Source organism: Eutrigla gurnardus, assembly GCF_963514095.1.
Source record: "Eutrigla gurnardus genome assembly, chromosome: 3".
Lineage (NCBI taxonomy): Eukaryota > Metazoa > Chordata > Actinopteri > Perciformes > Triglidae > Eutrigla > Eutrigla gurnardus.
Window position 1 is genome coordinate 13,854,006 of NC_139917.1, and position 20,785 is coordinate 13,874,790.

Consider the following 20,785-nt stretch of genomic DNA (forward strand, 5'->3'; position numbering starts at 1 on the left):
CCCTGAGCAAGACACCTCACCCCAATTGCTCCTGACGTGCTGGCTGTCGCCCTGCGTGGTTGACTCTGCCGTCGGTGTGTGAATGTGTGTGTGAATGGGTGAATGTCAGTCATAGCTGTAAAGCGCTTTGGATATAAATGAGGCCATTTTACCATTTAGATTCCCTCGTCTACCAGAGTATTAACTGCTCCTCCACAGAAGGTACTTATTAGATAGAAGTCAATGGTGCAAATTCATCCATTTAATAAATGTGTTGTCCCATTAGCAACCGAGCTAAGACAACAGAGGTTGGCAGTATTCACTCTCATTAAACAGCCCAGCATATTCAGAAGCATCAATTCAAGTATATATGAGATCGGTGTAGAATAATGGCACTGGATTATAAAAAAAAGAAGCTCAGTGATAGGCATTTAACCGAATCAATTCATTAGTAAAAGTTAGGTTAACAGCAGTGTTTAAGAGTAATGTAATTAAACTAAAAAACGAATGCAATTGTAATTAATTTAAGTTACTTAGTCTCTGCAATTCTTATTATTTTGGTTATCAGATACGATGATGTCATGGGTCGTGGCTTCTAGTAACCAGATGGAAATTGTGCGGGGCTTCACACACAGGTGTGAAAACAGAAAGGATCCTGGGAAACTGAGTTCAACTGCTCTCCTTTGTTTACACAAAAAAATGAGCACAGGCCCGACACTAACGATTTTGCTAATTGACCATGACTAAGCTTGTTAGCTCGGAGAACTTCATCTTCCCTCTTCATTACCTCTCCACTGAATGAAATGGTGGGCAACAAAAACAAAGGGAATGCCAGAGAGGAGTAAACAGACAGCGGAGGGAGAATAAAGATCTCCATTGTGACTGAATGGGACAAGCCTGGCCAGGCCAACTAGCGAGTTAGCGGTTAGCTCGCCAGCTACAGCAGTTCACCAGCTGCCTGTCAGTAGTCACTACGTCACCCAGCTTGGGGCCATCGGCGTCGCTAGACCTCTTTTACTGGGGCACGTGCCCCAGTATTGATCTGCCGTGCCCCAGTAAAAACTCCCGTTCGAGTTTTAACGAGCTACTATATTTGGCAGTGGATTCATTTATATTGATAATAACGGTAAAATAGTGGATTTTCTTTTTCATCCACAATCTCAAACCAACGCAGTTTAACCCAAAATACAAGCTGAGGCGCGCACCTTGTGGTCCGGTTCCGGTGCACACATTACGTCCGTGCACGGCAGTGTGCATGTCGTAGCCGGGGCACCGCGGCGCGCACGCATAGATAAATGCAAAAAAAAATATCAGTTATGTTGTTTTTTGAACGCAAGTCCGTGTTTGACAAGCTTAAACATGGTCAAAAAACCATAGACAGGATATGGTTTACTTTAAAAATACAACAGACCCCCCCATCACGTCATGGTATGATCCACTTCTCTCTCCCACGTGACCTGCCCCGCTCGCCCCGATGCCCGCAGTAGCCGGCGTGAAGCGGCACAGTGCGCGTAGTTTCTGACAGTGTTGCGGTCGTTCCAGTAAGTAACTCAAACAACGACGTGTTACACATTTCTATTACCACTCAATAATCACCACCAGTCCTCATGTTCATTATGTATGTTGAAATAAATATGAATTAGAGATTAATATCTCTACATTTTTACCTTTCAGTTTTAGCAGCAGCAGTATGGCTGTGGCAGTAATAGTGGGCTAAGCAAGGGAAGTTTATATAGCACATTGTATAGCACATTTCATACACGCAGTGGGAATTCAAGGATGTTTTTTGTGATGTATGAAATAGGGGGCCTGTGCCCCAGTAGAGCTTTATGTCTAGCAACGCCCCTGCTTGGGGCTCCACCTGTTTTGCAACAAGCCAGTTGGTTATCAGTCAGATATGAATACAAATAATCATATTGTCTGTAGTATGCGTGAAATAAAGTTTGTTTGCAAGTTCATGTTTTGAATGAGTTAAAACGTTAAAAAGTTTTTAAAATCCGACGCTCTGATTTCTGTGTATTTGACTCTAGACTCGCAATAACACTCTCTGGGGAAAACCAAGTTATTTCATTACTTATCGAACATGAAATAATTATGGAGTTCTAGCATTTCTACAAGTTTATTTAATCATTCTGCAATTTTTGGCATAAGCCTGTCAACAATATTTTCTTAAATTTTTCATTAGGGATGTTAATTATTAACTGTGTTACTGTGAACCAAAAATCTTGATTTTAACCAATTAGTGCTATCAGTCAAAGGAAATGCGACTGAGGAGGACAGCATGTTTTCAGGTCAGTCCCCCTAAAGTGAGCCTGAGCCGCTAGCTTCGAGGCTAACCCCCTTCACCGTGATCAGTGAGCAAGCTGATTGGAGGGAGACGCAAGGAGGCGGGGCAAGGCTGATGAGACCACACACACACACACACACACACACACACACACACACACACACACACACACACACACACACACACACACACACACACACACACACACACACAGGTGATACACAGAAAAACAACAGGAAGTAAAGCTAAAACAGGACACAGCAGACAAAAACTACAAAATAAAAGGAAATCAACAAGACAAAACAAATGATCATGACAGGAAGGTGTGTGTCCTCTGCAAAGCTATCGCAAGTGGACGCATGGAAAGGTTAAACAGTGTAGAAACAGCAGTTTTGTAGCTTTGAAATGAATATTCCTCCATGCTTACAAAAGATGATCTCTGGGTAAGATATGACATGTACCAGAGAATCCAATCAGACTATGAAGTACATAAAAGCGTTGAGTGATATTACTAATCTACTATCCATATTGGACTTGAGATCATTTACATCCTTGACTAGTGCTGTCTCAGAGCTACGGTTGGACCCAAAACCAGATTGGTTCCTAAAATCCTTTATCTGATTAAACAACAAGCTTTTTTTTTTTTTAAATAAGACTGGAAGGTCGGATACTGGTCTGTCATTATTAAGAAGCGAGGCATCCGAAGAGGTGGAACTGTGCTGCGCATCCATCAGCATCTCGCTTTCACCGCCATTCACTGACCTTTGACCTCACCCGAACATGTGGAGAACATGAGCCCAAACCCTGACAATAAAAGGGTCTTGCTCACTTTACCGCATCCACTGACCCGATTTAAAGTCTATGCCATTGGCTCGGGGGGGGGGGCTTCTGATTTTTTTCTTTTCCTTTCTTTCTCTCCCTCCTCCCACAGCCGACCCCATGGGGGCAGAACAGCCGACCACTATCGACATTTAAAATGGAATAATGCATACATAATGACTTGGCACTGGTGGTGCGTTGGCAAACCTTGTGTCCCTCTACTGTCCGTAGGGTGAGACGGATGAGGTTTTAAAAGCACTCACTCTCGATCCCACTCATGGAGGGCCTGAAGCAAAATGTAGCTGTGCTTCATGTGCTCCCTCAATGGGTGCTGAGAAATATATGCTGGCGCGTAGTATAGTTTAGCAAATCTCATCTCTGCTGAGGCCGCAGGAGAGAGTATAATGCACCACTTCTGAGTGTGATTACAACCTTAAATATCATGAAATCTGCTTGGCTCATAGGCCGGGTCAAGAAAAAGCCTCTCTAGCTGATAGCTTAAGCCATCTCTCCCTCTTTTTTATAACACTTGCTGAAAAGAGAAGCAGCCAGCTGACATAAAGTTGATCTTCCCAGCGCTCGCTAAACAAAACTACAGCGACTACTGTCGCACGTTGTTTGTTTATGGCAGTAAAAGGAAGGATGAACGGAGAAGTTAGTGTGCACAAAGCAGGTTAGGCTGCCTCGGTTAGCCGGCGAGGAATGCTGCTGATGTGGTGCCAGTGAGGCGAGAGGGAAGCCGAGCGAGTTTAGCGAGATCCCGCTGGAAGGAGGATTAACATTACTGAGCTGCCTTTGTGTGTGTTCACAGTCTTGTGTTACGTAATGTCACTTGGGTGAAGCTGTCGGACGGGTCACACTGCTCTCGTACAGCAGGTGTGCTGCACAAACAGTCTCGCCGGTCTTCTGTGCCCAGGTTTACGTTGCACATCGTGGGCGAGCTTGTACACTGATTCACCAGTTTATTTGGTTGTTTTCTTTCACCTATATTTACATAAACGTAATCTGTGTGAGGGGAACCTTAAACACCAGGTTCCTCATTGAGCCAAGCTAATTAATAATTAATAATAGGATCATTTATAGAGGCCTTTTCACCGAGCACATCTTTGACCTCATATATAAAAATAGGCACACATTCTTGTGTTGTTGTTTTTTGGTGTATTTGACTGACAATCAGTATATTGAGTTGTGAGTAAAATGTTGAAACACAACCATGTCATTGTTTTATTTTAAGAGCAACTCGTTACACTTGTTCCTTGAGAATTTCAACACCAGAGAATAAATCATGAATGAAGATTGAGACAGAAAAACACAAAAAAATGGTCACAGAGAGGCTGTCAAAAAGGTGACAAAGAGGTTGTCGGGATGAAAATGTAGTTTTAGTGTTAAGAGCTGTTCTCCCAAGGAGGTTATGTAAGTTACAAAAATACATTTCATCTTGGTTCAGTCGAAGAAGACGGGAAAAAACCTGTAGTCTGTGTGTGGGTCGGGTGCTCTTCTCTTAAGGTCTGTGAAACTGACAGTGACAATGTTGACACTAATATGTTTCTGTCAGCTCAGCAAGACATATAATGCTAGATGCCTGTTTCTCAGGCTCTGGTGACAGACAAGGCACTCAGAGTCACTCTCCTTTAACTGCTCAACTCGCCACCACTCCATCGTCCTTCTGCCCCATCAGGACACTCCAGTTATCATCTGGCTCGTAAAGGTCCTCCGGAAGGGTTGCATACAAGGTCAATTCCAGGGACGAAAACAAAGAGAATGGTGGGGGAAGAAACTTGAATATGTTTGATCTGTGCCAGTCCCCTACCTTATTTAAACAAGGTTGGCTCAACCTCATCACCCCACAGAGGCCACAGTTAAACACAGCGGTTATGTGAGCTGGCGAGCGCCAAATATAATGCAGTCGGCTCTGAGGACCTCCGTCCATTCTCATCGTAGTAGCAGCAGGCTGAGCAGGGGTTCCAGACGGACCTCTGCCCAGAAACTTAAATGGTACAGTTCACTATAATCTGTGCTTCAACACAAGCAGTTATGTTGCCTTTTCTATGCTGCTTTCCATTAAACCTGACACACTGAGAGTGTGGCCCCTTAAAAGTATCAGAGTGTAACTATGGTAACGCAGTGTGTTCAGAGTAACGTCTTCTCAACGGTTGGTGTTGGTTGTCACACAACCGTGTTGTGTTGTTTGTCTCTACTTGACTGTAACTTCGACAATATGAGTCTATATTCATAAAAGAATATGAAAGATGACATGCATCCATAGCACAGCAGTGTTAACACCAGTGATGATTTTGATTCAAAAACAGTCCGTCAGCAAAATAAATCATACAAACACGAGGATAAAGTATAATGCCTGTCCATATCAGCATTATGTTCAGAAAATAACACAGAAAGAACATAAAAAGAAATTGTGTATCTCGCCTCATTCATAATAAAAACAATTAGATCATCACTTTAAAATTCTGCAAATTTGTGATTTTTTTGAGTAAATTAGCCTCTTTAATCACAGAGAATATCCAAATGTATTACTTTAATCATGGATATATAATAATCTTTGTGAAACATTACCCTCCCCAGGTCTGTTTGTCTCTTATTACCGAAAACGACTGTGTGGCCTTGAAAGAAAAACGAAAGAAAGAAAGGACAAGGAAGAGAGCCAGATGAAGACGGAAAGAAAGTATAGCAACCAACACTTCACTTTTATTTGGTGATCATTCAATGTAATCTAATGTAATTCAATGGTTTATCGATGAAGTGTTTGGAAGGACACTATGCCAGTTAATGTTTTTAAATGCCTTATGAGATTAGTTTATGTGTTTATGCTTTTTTCCAGCTCTCTCTCTCTGTGATGTTTTATGCACAAACCAAAAGAGGAGCATGTCATCTCCAAGCTCCAATTTTTTTTGTGCAACATGAATGAAATCAATTTAGGGTTAAGGGGGACGAGCATTTCATTTGAGGAAATCAGACATGTTCCCCTCCCGGTGTGCAAAAAGCCCAACGATCAGTCTCTTTCTCTGCCGCACAGCAGCAGCGGAGGGAAGCCGTCTTTGTGATGCCGTGATTCACTGGCAGCCTAATGAGAGCCGTGGCCGTGAGCTGTTTATGTGGCATAAAGGCTGCTCTATTAGCGCTGCGCAGCCACAATTCAGCTCATAGCGGTATTCATCCACTGACGGGACCGAGGGGTCATCGGCTGGCGGAGCAAACTCCGGAGCCACTGGGAGGAACAGGATGATACTTAGCAAATGTAATTACTCACGAGGGGGTTCATCCTAGAAGTAAAGGATCACAGCAGGTCTACTTTGACAGTATTTCATGACTTAATGTGCACACAAACACATGTACATGGAGGTTTAACAACCACAGACTGATTATTAGTATAAGAAATCAAATTCTCCCACTTCTCCCTCCCCAATGGAGTCGGACAATAAATGGAGCTGAATGTCACTTAATGAAGTTCACAAAAAAACAATGAATAGATTAAAAAGACTTGTAAAATATGGTCTATTTCCCGTATTTGTATACCTCTGGTCAACAACTTTCCAAAATATCACCATTATTATTGTCATAATTAGCACGTAAATTATTGAGGCATGGCCTAAAACATGTTTTGCCAGGTCTGAGTGACCTGGATCGACCAACGTCTGAACAGTTCAACCTCTAGTCCATTTGTGCAAAAATTTCACTGGAAGGCGTTCCTGAGAACGGGACAGACGTGAGGTCAGGGTGACTTTGGCATGCAAAACTGATCAATTTGAGGAAATCATCTTCAGGTCTCACATTCGCGAGAACAGACCTGAAAACATAAATCGCAGAGGCATAAAAAGACCTCCTGTTATTTATTGTTGTTGTATAAATGTTTATTTGCTTTCAGTCCGTGTGATTGTCAGAGAAAAATCTCACACATGTGCACTTCAGTCCAATCCAATAACGTGACACACCTTAGACCCATTTTACTGGTTTCGGGTGCTTGGCAACACGAGTCAGGATAATAATAAAAAAAAGTCATCAGCTCACTCATGATGCGTCTGCCCTTCATTTCCTCTCACCACATCACGTCCAGTCCCGGCTCATTTCCAAATGCAAGGTTGTGAGGTGAACGTCCCACATCAGAGAGAGAGAGAGAGAGACAGAGAGAGAGAGAGAGAGAGAGAGAGACAGAGAGAGCTTGCCACTTCAACAGCTTCTCCTTTTACATCTCACAGCAAAAGAGTCGCTGCACACAAAGGAGGATTTCAGAGCGAGGCTCAGCGGGTTTTAACCAAACTGCAGGTGGAGGAATCCCAGAACCAGCTCCACTCTGGGATCTGTGAGGCTTACTGGTACTGAAACCGCACGACTCCTTCAGAAAAGGAGTCGACTCCTCCTTGTTAACGTGACGTGATTTTCTTCGACAAGAACACACAACGTGCCGCCGCCGTCGTCATCATTCCTCAGGAAGATGGCCGTGGAGCGGAGCGCTACTCGATGGAGCACATCGCACAACCGCGTCCCAAACCGACGCACCGCTCCAACTAAACGAAGCCCTCGATGGTCCACGCGGCACGAGTCCTCATCCGAGGTCTGATCATCGCGGCGGTCTGCGGAAACAAACGGTTCTCGGGGTTCGCGTGAATGTACCAGATGGAGGAGCTGCATTTCTGTTGTTGCTGCATGTGAATTTGTTGCAGGAAAATGCAATCCATCAAACATGGTCCTCTTGGTTTCTTCCCGCCTTCTTATTGGCTCCCAGCTGATCGCAGCTCTCAGTCAACGCAAATACAGCTCAGTGAATCTCACCGAGCACCTCTGGGTGATGTGATGAGCTCAGACAGGACGCCGTTTGATTAGCCGGCGTATCTGGGACTTCACAACATGTACAGAGCAGCAATAATGGCTACTTGATATCATCAAGTTGCTGAAATGTACGAGTGGCGCAAATAAACACAAATAATCCTGCGGGCAAACTCACGCGAGACACAAAAGGCCGGATCACGTCAGTATTGAAAAACAAATTTCAGTGTTTTACAGTATTTGCCTTCAAAGGAGAGGAAAAAGACAGACAATTCACCTGCAAGCAACATCAGAAACGTTTCATGCGATTCAAAGTACGCACCGCTGCCAAGAGTTCACACAATGATTAGTATCCTCTCCTGTTTCACCGAGTGCAGTGGAGATTCTCTATTAACACACGCAGAGCAGAAGACAGACAGGTGACGTGAAGGTAATACTGGTCTACAGGCTCGGTGGTGAACGACACGCTACCATGCCCACAGAGAAGAAGCTAGACCGGAGAATAATCGGCTTACACAGGTCGGTGATGAGGCTTTGCCCTCATTGTTCTCCATAAAGTTTGCTGGATTAGATGCAATGTTGTCCCATGAGACTCCATTTAAAAAAGATATTTTATATGCTAGATTGCTTGTCAACAAGTGGCCAGCAAGCAGCTTTGAAAGTGGCGTATTTGCTTTGTAAAATTGCTTTTATGCCGATGTGAAGAACGGTTCATGTGGATTTCAAAAAGTGACTTAATATGGAGACGTAATTGATACATAAAGAGACCGTAAAGAGTGGGAGGTGGTAGAAAGAGGGTTTGATTGGGTTATTTTCTTTTGACGTCACAATGACAGACTGAAAAATGTGCTGCAGCTATTTATAGCACCATGGTCGGTCTACTAGCAGGCAAGTTAACAAGCATTTACCTGTCTGCGGTCATCCTGAAGCCAAACCGTCAGACGGTTCGGTACTGCTGATGACTAAAAGGTGGCTTACTACTCCGGTTACATCGCTGTTTATGACTCCAATGTTAAACATAATGCAATACAGCTGTCTCATTTAATTAAAAACTATAATTCATTCAACCCAGCCCTTCTGGTGAGCTCATAAATTAATTAAAGTTTGTTGTCAAGATGATTAGCTACGAAAAAAAAAAAAAGATAGAGACCTGCGCATGAGGTAAGTGATACAAAGACACGGGAGATTTGTGAGAATGTGTCTGAACTAGAATGTAGTGGTGTAATGGGACACACAATTCAAGGTTCGGTTCTTGGGTCTCAGTTTGGTACGTTTAGGGAAAACAAAGAACATGCAGCAAACTTTCTTTGTTGGTATATTTTGAATATTCAACAGTTGCTCATTGGCCATAAACTTTAACTGTTACAGCACTAAAACAAAGGGATATTGTCAATAAAAAATACAAATAAAAATGAACAACAAAAATGTCAAAATGATGTCAATGTAACCTAATTCCCCCAGGGATCAATAAAGTATTTCTGATTGTGTAATGCGCCATCAATATAATATATATATAATAATTCCTGAACTGTGGCTTATCCTCATATAATGCTGTTGTAAATGTAATATGTGAAGTTTATCCACAGATAAATCCGACTTCAGTTTAACACACATCATGGTCCATTGAGCTCGATTAAACCAACTAGCAACAACTGGTGCGCTGCCAAAACCCTCCGGGTAAAACTCTCGCTCCGTCACTTCACACACAAACAGGATGTTGCATCCCGAACCGAACATCCTGCACCGAGCGGTTCAATATGAATACATCAGGAACAAATTCACAGTATAGCATTTTCAGCCACTTCAAGGCAGCAACGGCAGCAACAAACTCGCTGCTGCAGAGTTGGAGGTGGAGGTGGTGGTTGGAGATGCGGACTCACCTTGGCGTTGGCTTTGGTCTGGCTGCTGCTGTAGCTGTTGTTGTTGTTGGGGCCGTTATTAGCATCTTCATGAACTCGGTCCAAAAGCCAGAGGAGGAACTCGAGGGCGTCATGTTGAGAGTTTCCCCGAAACTGGGATCCGTACTTTGCCACTATGCTCTGGGGAGAGGAGAAACATTAGAGTTAATACTTTGTGGCCTCAAGATAATCCCGGTCACAGAAACTCGTCATTAAGTTACAGCTGATTCAGCTTGGAGACGTTTATAGAGGTGAATCATAGCTTAGACTCATTTAAGAACTAGTACCAGGCGTTATTGGCTTTGATAAGATCATGTGATGAAGCCATTCACAAAATATGAGCAGAGCACACTTCATTACATGCATCTGGCTTCATGCAGTTCCATGCAAGCCAACCACAAAAAAAAAAAAAACATTACAACTGCGTTTTCAAATAGGATTAAAAAAAAAAAATGATATATAAGATTTAACTTTCGGTCTAAAAATGTTGTAAAGTAATTGCCTGTTAATGCCTTTCACTTATCTCTCTCTATTGGATCAAGAGCTGAAATACGCTCATGAGCGACAAAAGAAAGCATCAAATCCTCAGATTCAAGAACCTCGAACCAGCAAATGTTTGGCTTGAAAGGTTACTACAGCAATCGTCGGATTTTACCCAAACTTATACATTAACTTATCTGGCTAATATACAGTTGCATACCTATTATTTGTATCGTTTCATTTCGACAATTTGTTTTCCTAAATTAGTAAAACACTTCTTTTGGGGATATGTTCAGAGAAAGAGTGAGAAAAACATCTGCGTTTCATGAAGCCACAATGTCATCACTAGGATTAATTACACAAACAAAGAAGTTAGACTAGTTAAACTATCAAATATCAGATATGAATCTGTCCATTTAGGAAGCAGGAGTGAATCAGTTTCACCTGCTTTGGAGCAAATAAGTGTCAACAGGTGCAATGGAGGCAAAAGCAGAACGTCAATTTTGTCTTGTCTACTAGTGTCCTCGTCACTACTGGAACATGAGGCGGGACCTGCAGTCCAATCCTCCACATGTATATGAGGTCGCATGAAGGTCTCAAGAGCATGTATCCTGGATGTCAAAGGCATTGACTGGGCCTCACGTTGCCCTGACCTGAAACCTGAATGAATCAGTGCATCCGACTCCGCCGAGTGCCGCCACACTGTCCAGGAGCTCGCCGGATGTTACTTAAATCACACATCCAGATCTGAAGTGGTCCCTTAATTCTTTTTGAGCAGTGAATCTTTTTAAGAAACTGTTCTCCATCCACCTCTATACACCCACGCATACCAAACGATGACTCATCCAGAGGACGGCCAAAACCCTGGCAGGTGTTACTAGAATAAAAAACAGCCGGTTTGCCTCATTGAATTATGAGGAAGGAGTGACTTTATGAGACGGACGGAGAAAAACGACACTCAAAAACGACCGGCAGCGTGAACGCTACGCTGGGTGGCGACTTCTCCCTGTCGCTCTCCCTCTCTGTGTGTGACTGACAGGATCCAGCCTGGTCTCCACACCTCATTAAAAATCACCACATTATACCTGCAGCATCTAAATATAAACACGGGAGGGGGGGGGGGGGGGGGGGGGGGGGGACCCCCTCTACCTGGACGGAGACAGCCCGCTAATGAGCTTCATCCCTATGAGGAAGCACTGACAGGCGATGGTCGGACGAGGGACAGATGGAGGGAGGGACGCTGGCAGAACATACCTGTCTCAGAAAGAGGACAATGAAATGAGATGAAAAGTGACTAAAGTGAGAAAACGGAGAATAGGTTGAGGCGAAAACACTATGTCAAAGACGGTTTCCAAGGTTACGCGGCGTCTGTTCACAGAAACCTGATGACATCAAGAGGTTACGACTTCATTAAGATGAGGGGGGGGGGGGGGCTGCACTGGCGCCGTCTGCTTTTTTCTCTCCCTCCGAGTTTGTGTGTCAAAGCCCGCGATAATAATCCTGCTCGTCTTTTTGATATCTGTTTACAGCGGCGTCTCTTTGAGCGTCTCTGGCGACATGTGCCAAACAGCCTGGAAAGGCACTTAAAACGATTTCGGGAAATGTGGCAAGGTTGTATTCCCAAGCAACACGTCTTGTTTTAATTGACTTCTTGTTCGGGGAGAAATGAAAGAGAAGAAAACACGGTGCTGAGACCGCCAGGCAAACACGAGCGGTGTTCAAAGCTGACCTGAGCACCGCTCTTTGTTGGGCAAACACTTCAGGGCTAGTCGAGGAGAGGACGAGGGTGGACCCAAGTGTCAACTATCGATGGGTCTAGACCAAGGACCCGATTCTCAACCCACAGCTGATTGGACCTGACTCAATGTGGTGGGCTCAGGGTACTTTTCTCTTAATTCACATCGGCTTCATTGATTTATTTCTCATTTAATTACATCAGAATTTGCGGAACAAAGCTGTAGTCCCTAATTTAGGACTATTTACTTTTTGGAAAACAAGTATCTTATAAAGTCGTATATTTCTTCACAAAATATTCTAGCTTAACGACTTAGGATTTCTTTTTATTTGATTCTGTCCTAGAAAAGAACAAAGAGCAAAGACAACAAAAACATAAAGCATTGGCTTTTCTACAAACAAAGAACGTATATAAAAGAAAGATAAGAGAATGACAAAAGACAGCCATAAAACACACGCAGGCTCCACAGAAGGGGTCATGACCTCCCAACAGGCGGAGAGATAGGGTGGTGCTTCCACGCCCACACGTCTGTTTTACTGTCCCGTCTCGCTACCCTTGTTTCACCTCACACCATTACCCCCTCGTGCCCTCACCCACATCCATCTCCCTGCTCCGTAAACAACGGCGGATCGGAGTGCCGGCGGGCCGGAGGAGTAACTATAAACATCGAGCACATTCTCCTCCTCTCTCTCCCTCAAAAACACATTTACAGCAGCTCACCTCGCCGCGGCCCGGCCTGCCAAACAGGCCTGAATGGGTTTCTCTCTGACGGACAGGGAATGATGCCGACAAATTAGTGACACGGCATAACCTTAATATGGACTGCACACACACACACACACACACACACACACACACACACACACACACACACACACACACACACACACACACACTATCCCCCCCTACAGGTGCTGCTGGAATGAGGCTGGATAGAATCCGTCATTACCGGCTGCTCCATTTGCCGTGTCATTTTTCAGCGTCCTGGTGTTGCCAGCTCACCTCTGGACGCGGGACGGTCATCACTTACAGTCTCCGCTTATACCTCCCTCTCCCTGTCTCTCTCTCTCCCCTGATGCTGTGTTTCATCCGTCCTTTTTTCTGTCTCACACACAAACAAACCTCACACACTCTCTTTCTATTAACTCTCCTTTTCTTTCCTCTCCACCACGTAGGAACCATTCCCTCCACTAATCAGGCCCAGCTGAGCTCTGGCCAACAGACACACACACACACACACACAGACACACACACACACACACGCACACACACATGAGCCTCCCTTAGCCGTGTAGCACCTGTCCTTCCCCGTTTTCCTCCTCTCAAATCCAAACTAACTCAGCCCGCTACTTCCTGCTTCACCTCACAGACAGCCAGCTACTTATTAAAGACAAATCTAAACGCCACCTCTTGGAATCACACCTATACTTCCTCCGCGGTGCTGAGAAGCTTTGGAAATCCTTCGACAAAAGGTGCCGGCGAGTCAAGACTGAACAAAGCCTGCGTGTCTGCGGCCGTCCCTGGCGTGGGATTTACAGGCGATCAGTGAGAAATAAGAAGGGATGAGATGCGATGGAAATAATCGCCTCTGAATGGCTTACAGCCGAGCAAAGGCTCCCTGGGCTCTGCTGGAACTGAGAAATTGATACTCTTGAGGATTCCCAGCCGAGGCTGTGAATATGCTACTGTGTGTTACTACCGGGAGTGGAGGAAGCTGCATCTGTCGAGCTATCAGGCGCTGCATGAACACGTATACTCATCGCTGAGACGAAGCAGGAAAGTCATCCCAGACTCCAATGATTCAATGAACGCAATATCACATCCCATAATACTAAACGTTGATTTTTTTTTTTCTTCTTTTCCCCACGCAGCTTCCTACATTGTGTCGTTCTAACGCGGTCCATAAATCACCAGAGGCCTACTAAACCTGGTGGAAAATGTTCTCCCATTGTAGTGCTTACAGATACGGCGCAGACACACTTCTCCTCGCGTTGCTTTATTGGCTCTTGTCACAGCGGCGGCGCTATAATGGAGTGCAGCTCACTGAATCGTGGGAATGCGTGCTGCTTCCCGAACAGCATATGGTGGCTCTGTTCCAGTACTTGTGAGCGGTCTGGCTCTTGTTTTATACCTGTTTGAAGCAGCACCGCTTCAACAGTTAGATCCCAGTGTACGCCCGTGGACAAACGGAAGGTACGATGAACGGGACGTCAAATCTTTCAGAAAACTGCGGCTATCAGACTGAAACGAGAGTCCAGGTGGAGCGTATCCCCCACGGCGACATGAGTTATTTTTTTACAAACAATGTATACATCTTCGGCATGGAGAGTGAGAATTAGAGTGACTCTTGAAAGGAGAGCAGAGACAGGAAAAGGCAAACAAACCATCGCTCTCGCTGTCACACCACCAGCGCTCCCAAAACAAACAGTCTACCGAAACACCAGGCTTTGCCGTAAAAAAAAAGATGAAGACGGGCTCCCACGCAACAACATCTAAAAGTAGCCACTGTGTTGTCGTGTCCGTTGGGTCGGGAGTGTAAGGCAGCAAAAACAATGAGCTCACTCCGTCGTTGAGTTCGATTGATGTGGACAACTTTAGGAGCCATCGATAAAAGGCCACTTCATCCCTCCAGATTTCATCAACGTCAAATGTGTAGCGAAGCATTGACGGCGAGGTCGGACTTTTTGACCTTTTAAATGCAGCGCTTCCACGAGGCTGATCACTGTCATTTATACCCGTCGCAGCATTTTGGCGCCACATTTCGTATAGAAAGGGATTTTTTAGACGTAGGAATCCAAGTCTAAACAGTCCTTTTCACACGGCCTGTTCCAGTGCTGTGCTGTTATTTCCGCCCCGCTGTTCTGTATGAAAAGGTACAGAGGCAGAACAGAGCCACTAGCATTAGCTGGCTGAGAGACTCACATGCAGTAAAAGGTCCACACAGCCGGTGTGTCATCAAAGCACACAGAAACTTGGATTACAACACACAAAGACGGAGAGCGATTCTCTGCTCAGGACAGCGTTACTCCCCTATATCTTCATTTTAAACAGTTGTCCGCCGCTATGACAATGCTCTGCATTTCAAATGTAGCAATAAGTGAATAGCACAAACGTTTTGACACGGCACGGCAGATAAATACGAATCTGAAAGTTTGCATTCTGGAGGCCAAGAAAGTCAAACTTGTTTTCCGACTCCTAGTCAAACTTTTCAAGAGAATCCAAAATGTAAATGTTATCTTTCCTCCCCACTGTACCGCCTGAGGTCATTCTGGTATCTCCAGTTGACATATTGTGATTTTCTACTGAAAGGCTAATGACTCAAACCTAAAGAAGTTTGTGGAAAAGTAGCCTACACAAAAGTTCCTTCCACTTGCAGGCCAGTGCGTCTGTTAAGTGCGGAGAGGTTTGGTTTCCACCATCAGTTGTCAAAGCTGACTGTCCCTTCTTGCCATTACAGACCCGGGGGGGGGGGGGGGGGGTCTGATGAGGATCACAGGAGGGACCATGGAGTTTTGTTTACCAGCAATGTCACTCCCTCCCACTTTCTCTGTCTCTCTCCATCTGAGTGCACACAATCGGAGGCTTCTCAGCAGGGGGGTATTCTCCTTTCCAGGCCGAATGCACTTGCTACAGTAAACATCCTCTCTGCTGCTTCACCCTTCAATAAGCAGACAGACACAAATCACTGTGTTGATGCGATGGGGCAAGGCCAGAAAACAGAAAAGGGGAGTGAAGGACATGGACTTTTCTTTTCTTTCTTTCTTTCTTTTTTTCACCCTCTACGATGAGAGGTTTTAGAGCAAATAGAGCAGCACGTTCAAACATTAAGCTCAGGGACTGATATCTGAAATTGGCTTGGAAAAGCAAAGGGAAAATGTTGCTAATTAAATGTATGTAACAACTGCAGTAAATAATATCCGATAAAGTAGAAGAAATAGAAATGCAGTTACGTTAGGCTAGAGAACAAATTTATTTTGTCTATCAATTCAGATTCATAAGTAAATAAGTCCTTAAAAAAACATTGGTCAGATTCTTGTATCAATTCAATCTCATTATATCAATCTACTATAATGAGGAGCTGGGAAGCAGGATGGCAGGGTGTCGACTCCCAGTTACTGTAAACATGATATCAGTGGTACATCAAGCCACTATAATCTCCATGTATTTGGAATATAGTTGTGTTACTTCATGTATTATTTTATGACATTCAAAGTCCACAGAGGTTGCTCAGCGATAATTATGGAGAACACCACGACTCCTGAAATGTTCAGAACAAAACAGCATCTCCTTCTTTGTTAACTACCTTTCCCTCGCAGCCTGGAACACACTGCTCTCTCTCTCTCATTATTCATTTATCACTAACTCCTGGTAGTGGGTGAGAAACAAAGCTGCGTCCAAAGTCACCGTCATGTATCGACCTTTTTCCATTATAAATGACACCCGTGTGGCTCTTGTGCACCTGTTGCACGCCCACTCCCCTCCAACCTCCCCCAGGCTGTGTGTTGCAGTCAGCGCTCCGTTACAGGTGGACTATCATCCACTCGGCCCGGAGAGAAGCCTGCAGCCCAACAGCAATGCCGATTTCATTTCCTTACATTTTGTCAGATCAGGTTGCAGTTTGTGTCAACAAGACAGGAATGCTCGACTCCCCAGCACGACACAAGACAGCCGGGGGGGGAATGCGGAAGAACCACCTGAAGCGCTGGAATAGCAGGGCAGGTGAGTCAGCTGGAGACGCTGCAGCCTGCGTGTAATCAGTAACCACGCTGTGTGCACACATGAAAACTACCCGCTCAACAAACAAGAATAAAAGGTCGAAACCGGGAGGCAGATTGGGGAGGTGTTTGGTTTTTCTGTTTTTTTTTTTAAATCGCCTTACGTGACACACCTGCATCTTCATTCACAGAAACGGGACACGCAGGCAGACCGCTGCCCTTTGAACTGCATTCAATCAGGTGACGACTGATTTGTTTGGCCAGTATAGACTGGGATACGTGATAGTTGGTATCAGTGCTTACAGATCCCATAAAATCCTCTTGACATATGCCTGCTGAGTCGTGGCAGCGCACAGGACGCACTGAAGCTATTATGACTATGTATTTTCTGTTTGACTCAAAACTGAGTGGATTCCATGGGAAGGATGTGTATAAGTAATTTAATCTGAAGATAATGACATCTCTTTACCGCTGGAGTAGCTCACAGGGGGCCCCGGGGCACACATTTCCTGTTGAACCCTTGTTGCCCCCCTTCTCTCTTTCTCTCTCTCTCTCTCTCTCTCTCTCTCTCTCTCTCTCTCTCTCTCTCTCTCTCTGTGTATGTACCCTGTGTTCTCCAAGAACCCACCGAGTGCAGAACACACAGCAGCTTAATTAGATTTTGCCAAGAGACCCAGAAACCCCCCAGCACTCTCCCGGGCCGCACGTTTGCTGCTGTGTGTCAATTTGTTTTGTGGTAATTTTTTTTTTTTTTTTTAAATGCCCTAAGGCCTTTTTATATTGGTGTTATTGTGCTGTAGTAGAGGACATTCTCACACAAATGTGCAGTTAATAAAATAATCACAAACCAATTAACACACGTTTAACTTGGGGGTGTCAGGTAGGAATGGGGCGACAAAACTCATAATAAGCTGATCATGGTGAATTTCAGTTAATGGGATAATTGCAAATTTTGTCACGAGTGATGTGAAAAAGCTATAGCTTGCTATCATGGTAGACAAGTGTAAAAAAAAGAACTTAATTTAAAAAAATACAGGATACTTTTTTTAATGTATCCTTTCTATTTGCAGGGAGAACTTATGCTTTTTGATCATCTTATTTAAGATAATGTGAAGATTACTGAACTATTATCTGTGACTCATTAAAAACATAGTTTCTTGTTAAATATGAATTCAAATCTCTTTTTTTTTTAAGTGATTCCAGTGGTTGTTTTAAGAGTTTTGAGCATATTTATGATTGATTGGATAATAAGAATTTGAATCGCAATTATTTTGGAGAAGGATAATCGTGACATTTTCATATGAGGGGCCCCTGGGGGTCTGGGCCCCAAGCTTTGATCAGGTAGAACTAAATCCTTGCTGTAATCCAACAAGCTGAATAAATTAGTAAAACATACAACTGGTATTTGTGTAACTTTAAAGTAATTTCTAAGATTGGCATGTCAGGGCAGTGACAAACACGCAGTTAGACATGTAAACACAACAGTGCCATCAGCACCAGCTATTAGACGGTCCCTCTCCGTCCTCACCTTGAACTCCACGGACAGCTGAGGCGTGTACTCCAGGGTCCACAGACCTCGGACCAGCGACGCCAGCTGCTCGGTCACCTCTCCCCTGGCGGTGTGCGGCTCCTCGCCTCTCACTTCCCCGTTCACCCTCCTGAGGCACGACGCCGACCGGTACTGCTCCAGCCCGAGGTACTCGGCCAGCAGGTCCGTGTTGCTGAGGCACTGGACCACGGCGTTCATGAAGCAGGTGTTGCCGTGGTTCTTCAGCCCCAGCACCCCGGGGGTCTTGTCGCCGTAGCACCACGACAGCCGCTCTTTGACCGAGCCGTGAGAGGAGGACACCGTGGAGCTCTTCTTCACGGCGCCCTCCCTGGGGGTCTGCGCGCAGACGTCCTCTTTGAAGCCGCCCGACGCGCTCTGCCCGAAGCCGCCGTCGTCGTCCTCCGCGTCCGGCGCCTCCGCGTCGCCTAAGTGCGCCAAAGTGCCCAAAGTTTTAAGGATCCTTCCCATGAAATTCCCGAAAGACCGCAGCGACTTCCTCCTCATAAACCTCCCGGTTTTGTATTTCTTCTCTTTCCGCTTCGTCGCTTTGGGTTTCAAGGCTTTCCTTGCCTTGTTTTCCTTGCGGGTATCCATGTCTCCGCCACTTCACCGCACCGACAGAGGGAATGAAACCGGGCTGCGGAGTCGCACCTGTCTGCCAGCCTGTCTGCCCTCCTCCTCCTCCTTCTCCTCCTCCTCCTCCTCTTCGCTTCTCTCTTCACGAACCTTACCGCTGAGGTGGCACCGACGCGGTGCCGACTAGGCACATGATTACCATGACATGCCGCTGGTTCCCAGCAGCCTGCGACGTGGTCACCAGTCCACACCAGTGGGAGTGACGCTCCCCAGCAAGTAGACAGAAGAGCCGCGTTCCTCCGTCCGCGCAGCAGCTTCACGTCCACTTCCTCATCGATGGCTCCCGGTGCTGGATGGGTCCCCCCCTCCCTCCTCTCCTGTCTAATGATCTACAATGAATAAGTTTCCATTTGGAGGATGCCGTCTAATGCCCGCCTCTAAATACAATAACTTAATTCACCTGGATTGCATTACTTGCATTACTTCCCCTACACCGAGAAGGGAGCTCTTTCCATACACTGCTGCTGGACTGGACGCGGACACGCCACTCAGCACGTCTCGTTAGGGACACGGGGAACGAGGAAGTTGTTGCCTCTAATAGGTGCCAAAGCACTGTTGGCCTCAAGCTGCCCCCTGTAGGAGCAATTACAACATCACCTGATTCAACATCCTCAGAGGAGACATCATGTGTTGGATGATCCTGCTGCAGGGGCATGAAGACAAATCTGCTCCTGAAAGCCTTTTTAGTGGTGACAGTAAAACTTCTTCATGTTCACCTAGAAACAAGTCACCGACATACACAGTCCCAATGCAGGAAGTGTAAGGTCATATGTACATACCTTAACATTTCTGCTTAACAATCGACCCATAGTAGTGTCTATTTTGCTCCAGTCTGCTGTGGAAACATCTTGTCTATAACACAGACGTATTTACAGCCTCACATTCCTATAAATAGCCCTTCTGCCGCCTTCACACACGCTAACTCTGCTGCTGCTGCACCCTGAAACCACACAAGGTGGATGTGAAAAGAACCATTCGGCCCGGGCACCTTACGTGCAGCTCTGGTGTTCAGCTGGGATTTCAACATCTTTTGTGCTATATTTAGATTCAAGCTTAATTTCACAGCTCACTAGTAATAATGATTAAAATGTAGTGGGCCAGATGTGCTGATTTATTGAAATAGATAGCCCCCGTCCAATATTTCTGCTTTTATTCCAGCATTGGTAGATAATACTGTTGCACACAACACTGTTGTGACAAATGAGCTAATTCTATTTACTAACAAAAATCGTCCTCTTTTCATAAGGAGGGTGGGGACGCGTGAAGGCAGAGATGCCTGCTTGTTTACTGATACAGGGATTCTTTTTCTGACTTGGTTCATACTGCAGGTTTTTGCCATTTTCCTTTTTGGGGGAAGCAGCGGTGAGTTATTAATTATTTAGATAAGCCATTTTGAACAATAGTAAGGAGAGTGGGTTCAGATCGGAGGCAGTCAGAGAGGCTTTCTGCTGTCTTAACCAGAATCCCTTCAGGGAATGGCTGTTGATACATTAGCTGACAGCAGCCGTGTGCTTAAGAGGCCAAGAATCTGGGCCTCCTCCTCCTTGTCTCTATAGTCCGCGTCCAGACCTTTTCAATCTGCCCACTCCACCGAGTTGATCATTCTGTCTGATAGAGCAGTGTCTCTACAGCCACAGACAGAAGCATCATATCTGAGTAAATGTAATGCACTCTACAACATACTTGTCTTTACTCGTTCTGGTCTCATCGGCATTGAGGCGGTCTGTAGAGCAGCATTCACTCTGCTGGCCTCAAGAAGTCTAAAGAAGCAAAATGGAGACACTTTGATGTGAAGAATGCCTTCTTGTGCCTTGAAGTATAATTTTAAATTCATGTTAGGTCTGTGAATTCCCACCTATATTCAGCTCCTGTGGGGGATTACTGTTTAACTGACGACACTGGTCAGGG

At 45.1% G+C, this 20,785-nt stretch overlaps 1 protein-coding gene across 1 annotated transcript in view; it reads right to left on the minus strand.

Annotated features, from left to right (window-relative positions):
* The window catches only part of usp43a (ubiquitin specific peptidase 43a), a 99,979-nt gene extending 80,792 nt beyond the window's left edge, over positions 1-19,187 (minus strand). Inside the window, exons 1-2 of the mRNA XM_084002752.1 lie at positions 18,221-19,187; positions 9,745-9,903 (exon numbers count right to left, since the gene is read on the minus strand). Of these exons, the coding sequence (XP_083858878.1) occupies positions 9,745-9,903; positions 18,221-18,835 (774 nt within the window). The 5' untranslated portion in view covers positions 18,836-19,187. The remainder of the gene's footprint in view (positions 1-9,744; positions 9,904-18,220) is intronic.
* Positions 19,188-20,785: the final 1,598 nt, after the last annotated feature.